A 6,411-nucleotide genomic window follows, 5' to 3' on the forward strand; every position below is an offset into this window, starting at 1 on the left:
TTCTTGTTTTTTTGCCTTGCTTTTCTAGTCAAAATTTGATGATCTATTCTCATGTACCAAAAATCAATGATGAAAAAAATTATGGACTTGCAAAAAAAAGTGTAGGCGAACAAGATGCAATCGGGATGCGTCCGCGCGTTGGGCGCACGGCCACCGCATTCTAAAAACTTTCCGGACACGACCCCATTGCCCTACTCAAACTGACAAAATTCATGTAAAACCGACGTCCATTTAAGGTTCGTGCGCTGGAGTTGGCCTAAGAGCAGGTGACAGACACTAGTAGCAGGGAAATGGAAATACAGAACAGATTAAGCGGTCGGTGTTACAGGATTTAGAAACGGATTGAAGCACAGGGTCACATGGAAATGCCACGATGACGCTAGATCTCAGCAGAGCGCGACGTACTAGTGTCGCCGCCGGCGACGGCCTCCCTTGTCCCCATCAGATCGTCGATAAGCCTGCGCAGATCACAGGACGACGACCCGCCGTCCAACACGGCCGCGCGAGCCTTCACGGCGAGCTCCAGCGCTCGGCCCCTCGCCGCCTCCCCCGTCCCACCGGGCTCCAAGAATCTCGCCACAGCCTGCGCCACCGCCGCCGCCGGCACGGTCTCCTTCTCTTCCTCCTTCGTGCTCCGCGCCCCGCTCCACACCTTCTCGCCGATCTTCAGAACGTCCGTGACCAGCCTCTCCTCGATGAACTGGTCGAACACCAGCGGCCACGTCAGCATCGGCACGCCGGCCGCCGCCGCCTCAAGCAGCGAGCTCGACCCGCAGTGCGTCAGGAACGCCCCCACGGCCGGATGAGCCAGGATTGCAGTCTGCGGGGCCCATCCTCTGACGAGCACCCCCCTCTTCCCGACACGCTCCTCCCACCCTGCCGGCGGTGCCCACCCCTCGGCCCTCAGCACCCACAGGAACGGCTTGCCGGAGGCTTCCAGTCCAAGAGCCAGCTCCCGGAGCTGATCTCCAGAGATGGAGGCGTAGGTGCCGAAGCATACGTACACCACCGAGCATCTTGGCATCGAGCCTAGCCAACGGATGCATGGTGACTCGCCGGCGCTTGCCCCGGCCGGTGGCAACGGCAGCGACACTGGCCCGACGAAGTAGGCGCGCTTGACGTGGCCGAGGCGCGCGTACAGCTCGCAGTACTCGCTCTCCAGGTCCATGAACGTGTTGACGACTACGCCGAAGCACCTGGCTTGCCCCGCCATGATCGGGCTGCTGAATCCGTCGTCTTTCTCCTGGTACCTCAAGAACTCCGGCAGTTCGGCCCTCGGGATCCGTATTTCTGGGCCTGGAAAACTTGGCACAGCCACCTCCTGGCAACCAGAGTCGCCGTCGACTGTAACTGTACCGCCGAGGTGGTGCATCACAAGGTTCGAGAAGGGTCCGATGACACTGAACGTAATGCACGGCAGGCCGAGCTCGCCGGCGATGATGGAGTTCCAGAAGAAGTGGACGTCGGTGAAGACGGCGTCAGGGGAGAGCTCCCTGACGAGCGCCTCCTGCGCGGGCCGCGTCAGCGCCTCGTCGATGGCCGCGGCCTCGATGCGCCACGCGTCGGCCCCGGCGGTGGAGAGGTTCTCGACGCCCGGCTTGAGGCCGCCCACCTCCGGGAAAGGGTAGGTGGCTATCCGGACGGCTCGACTCGCCATGGAGTGGCCGTGCCGGTCGAGAGCCGACCGAACGACCGGGACGTTGGCCGGGGTGACCGCCACCCTAGGCTCAACGGTGCCCGGCCTGGCCGCGGCCAGGCGGACGGCGAGGTCGGTGTGGGGGCCGATGTGGCTGGTGGCGAAGAAGGGCACGATCAGGATCCGCAGCTTCTCGCCGTGCTCTCGCTCTGTCGAGGCCATTTTCTTGATGCTGCTTTGGAGTGCTCCTGAAATTGGAATGGTGGCGTCAGCTTTTGTAGCATTAGCACGGAACTGAAGCTCGTGGTTTGCGACGTCGATGCCAAAGGAGACGCGAATCCCAACTATTTTTTTTAGAGGGAAAGGGCTTTTCGGCCAGGCTCCATTTGTATTACCAAATGAAACCCAGAACCACCAATATATTCGTTACAAGCACGCGAGGGGATAAACAGCACACACGCTGCCCCAGCAAATTCAAATAATAGAGCCTCAAAAAGGGCAGAATTTGTGAAACTCAAGCCACTAAAGCAACTAGAGCTAAAAGAGATAAACGCTAGTCTCAGAAGGAACTAACAACCAGCCCCCGGCAACCAGCAAAGAACATAGTCACTGGATCTCGAGATCTTCACGGTTTAAGTAGCACCTTCGAGCATTGCCTCAGGCCTAACCAGGGTCTGGCCACATTAGAAGTGGAGGGGCTCGCGCTTTCTGTTCCAGATTTCTTACCAAGCACATCACCCTTTCTTTGACAGGGCCAGAGCATCGAACCATCCAACTGCCGAGAGTACAAGCAGTTTTCCTTCACAGAATCTGCATCCCAAGCCAGGGTACATGATTGAAACAAATGTCATTACGATATTTCCATAGCGACCATAGGACAGCAGAATGTAACATGCAGTCCGCTGGGTGATTTTTGTTATTAAACCACCAGGCCATTATGTCTTCAACGGACATTCCAGCTCGCTTCTTGGATATATCAGAGATCACTCTCCACAGTTCTATCGCAACGACACAGTTAAAAAATAAGTGATCTACAGATTCAGATTCACCACAGAAAAGACAGGTAACATCCTCTACCTGCTGTCTTTTTTGCAGATTATCTCTCGTTAACAGTTTGTTTTTGGCCATAAGCCAAAGAAAAATCTGAATCCTCGGGGGGACATTTATTTTCCAAATAATTGTTAAGTTACCCGGCTGAATCCCCCTAAAATTAATAATGTTGTATAAAGATTTAACAGTATAAACTCCTTTAGCTTCATAGTTCCAGAGGATGGTATCCTCCTTATCCTCCAGAACAACATCACGAATGCGACTAAATAGATCATGCCAAATGGCTAGCATTTTTTGGTCAAAACATCTCCTAAAAGTAATTTTCAGGTTAGTGCCATCCCATACTTCACTAATGGAAGCATCATGATCATTGGCAATACTGTATAACTCCCAATACTGGGTAGCAAGGGTGGTATGCCCAATCCATTGATCTTCCCAGAATCTAATGCTATTGCCATTACCCACTATCCAAGAATATCCCATTTTAGTGGCTTTAGCAGCCCACAGGATCCCTTTCCAGAAGGCGGAAGCACCATTACTAGAACAGGTAAAAATGTTAGGGATGCGAGTTCTATATTTGGCATCAATTACTTGCTTCCAAATCTTGCCCTCATCCTGGAAATATCTCTTAATCCAGGAAGCTAAGAGGCATAAATTCATGTCCGCAATGTTAGGGATGCCTAGACCTCCATGCTGCTTTTGTAGGGTCACATTGCCCCAGGCAGCCAAGTGATATTTATGGTGACCCTCATAGTCATCCCAAAAGCAGTGAGCTAGTTGGGAGTTAATTAGCTTTATAGCCCACTTTGGGAATTTAATAATCCCCATAAGATAACTAGGAATAGTAAAAAGGCAGGTCTTCACTAATGTGAGTCTCTTGCCAGAAGACAGTAATCTCCCTCTCCATCCCGCTCCTCTTTTGATAATTTTATCAATAGTAGGTTGAAGCTCACACTTTTTAAGCTTTCTATGATGGAGGGGGCTCCCAAATATTTAATAGAAAACTCACTAATCTTGCACCCAAGGATTTGAGCAAAAATGCGAATCCCAACTACTCCGGTACCTGTAAAATAATGGAGTCAATTTGGGTAGCGGTAGCACTGAACTGAAGCGCATCGATGCATGCTGCTAGCACATGAATGCTTGACTGTTTGAGCGGCGACGGAGGCCCCAGCAAGAAGCTCGAGATATAAAATACTTTGGCCCTGGATCAATGGGTTAGAGTTAGTTTGGGTTAGTTTGAACTCATCTAACCCAAAAAGATTCAAACAGAAGGGTTAGTTTGGGTTAGATGCATCTAACCCATCTAAAAAAACTAACCTATACAAGAGGTGTTTATTTGGGTTAGTTCTTCTTGGGGCCATTAAAAAACATTTTTTTTCTCTCGCTCTCCCTGCAGCAGATCCCTCTCTATTTTCTCGAAACTTCTCCTCCTCTCCCTTCCTCCCTCTCGCACCGCCTGTGAAGACGCCTCGCCGTATCCGCGCTTCATCTAACCCTTCCATCCAAACACCTCTTTGGTTAGAATTAGTTCAGGATTAAAATCTAATGCTAACCTTTAACTGAGTTAGAGTATCCAAACAGGGCCTTTGGTGCACAGTCACTCAAGCTCTTCGTTCAGGTGCATCGTGGAATTACATACACCAACGGTTGACACGCAACATGCAAAAGGGGACAAGATTGCATGGGCAAATCAGATAGTACTTTTTTTTTCAGAGTACATCTACACGTATCATAGCTTCATAGAACGCAAAATTATCTATACCAATATAAAAAAATTCAAAGAAGTAGATCCAACAAATCCCGACCATTAAATCAGGTCAATCCAGCGACTCAAACTGCTTCAATGATGAGCGCTCAACACGTTTAGTGTGCAGTTAAAATCATACCAAATATTAATATCAATGCTAATCACATAGTTAATACTCAAATAATATCCTACCTAATATTTAAGTTTAATTAATATATTACCTAATATCAACGTGCATTGCACGTACACATTTACTAGTAAATCCAAAGAACACTATCCCTCGTTGTGAACAACGAACATAGCACGAACACCACACCCAAGCAATTCCGAAGACAACCACTAACGACCAAACAAAAACTACAGAGCAGAAGAGCTTGTTCTAACTGAGCACAACACTGCGTATCGACCAACGCCAGACACCTCTGAAGACCACCAGCTTCCACAAAACTTCGCTCGTCGATGCACCATCCACCCTGAATGCTTGAGAGGAGGTGGCGAGTGGATGACAGGACTTGATCAACTCCGAGGAATACACCGTCATGGACACACTGGCGACGGGCGTACATTATGCCGTCGAGGATCAATATAGGACCGCAGTGAACACCGGAGGAGAGTAACGAGGAACCAAGTCGTGGCTCCAAACAGAATGCTCCCGATAGCAGAACGACGTCGAGGACACCGCCATTGTGCCGATTCAACACCAAGTCGAGGCTTTCGCCCGGAGACAACCTCCAACTCCAAGAGAGGGATGAAAATGTTGAATTTCCCTCGGCGACGCCTCCAAGGAGGGGTATGACACCCACGGGCGCCATCGCCGCCGGCTAGGCAAAAGCCGTGCAAGATTTTCATCCGAGTTCCGCACACCTCCACACCTCGCGGTTATTGGCTAGCACCGTCCACGTTCCTTTGTACCACCGCCACTTCAGCACCACGCCATCGTAGCCGCCGGCCGAGGGCCGTCGGCAAACTGCATGGCAGAGGGGAACTTGGCCCAACCAACCGCAATAACCCGACAAAGGAATAACATCCACCAACCACTCCGGCAAGGGCTAGGACCGCCCGTGACGACTGTCACCTAGACCAAGGGATAACCTTGCGACGACCCAGCACCAAGCCACGGATAACTCTCATGCGGTCACCACCGGGACTGCTGCTCGCTGCACAGACAAGGAGTAACCGACCACTCGTTGCTCGCCAGGAACTCTATCCTAGTCGAGCCAGCATAGTGTTGCGGCCCACCTGACCTGCAACTCGCGCCGTCGACTCCAGAGCACGCCAGTCCGTGCCGCCCCACCGCCGCTTTCCCTTGCCAGACACCCGCTCCACCACGCGTCCTGCCGTGTACCGTCCCGCACCACGCCAAACCACCACAAGTCGCCTGTACCACCACGGTGCCCAACGCCCATGGAGGCGCGACGCCACCCGGCCTATTGGCTGCAGCAACCAAGGCCTGATCGGCCAGGTGCAGATCCAGATCGTGTCGGACCGGGACGGGACCAAGCAACAGTCCACTGCGACCACAGACACCATCACTGAACGCGGCACACACCACCGCCGTCGCCATCACGACGAACCTCCACTGGACCATCGCAGCACCTCACTACCAAGAGCACCCGTCAAAAGCACCGCACCATGGCCAGAGAGGAGGGCAGCCGCACCGAGGGGGGGGAGGGGGAAGGGACGAAGGAGGCCGACGGCAAGGATTTAGGGTGCCCCACGTGTCGCCTCGAGAGAGGGACGCGGAGTCGGTGTAGCCTCACACCAAAGGAGGGACCAAAGGAGAGTACTTTGAGAGATAGTACATGTGACCCCGCAAAAAATAGAAGAGAACTATATGTTGCACAAAAATTATATGGGTCCGTCAAATGCTTATCTGACTAGACTTTGTTATGTGCAGATCTAAGTGAAATCAACTCATTTGTGTGGTTCCTTTTACCTCTCCATCATTTTTTCTTCTTATTTTCGTTTCTCGTGC

At 51.9% G+C, this 6,411-nt stretch overlaps 1 protein-coding gene across 1 annotated transcript; it reads right to left on the bottom strand.

Moving 5' to 3' along the window:
• Nucleotides 1–280: 280 nt before the first annotated feature.
• LOC125536951 (scopoletin glucosyltransferase) lies at nt 281–2,622 on the bottom strand. Its single transcript, XM_048700248.2, has one exon. The coding sequence runs from the start codon at nt 1,856–1,858 to the stop codon at nt 380–382; it is 1,479 nt and encodes a 492-aa protein (XP_048556205.1). The 5' UTR covers nt 1,859–2,622; the 3' UTR covers nt 281–379.
• Between the last annotated feature and the right edge of the window lie 3,789 nt (nt 2,623–6,411).

Source organism: Triticum urartu, chromosome 1A, assembly GCF_056163025.1.
Source record: "Triticum urartu cultivar PI428250 chromosome 1A, HENAU_Tu73, whole genome shotgun sequence".
Lineage (NCBI taxonomy): Eukaryota > Viridiplantae > Streptophyta > Magnoliopsida > Poales > Poaceae > Triticum > Triticum urartu.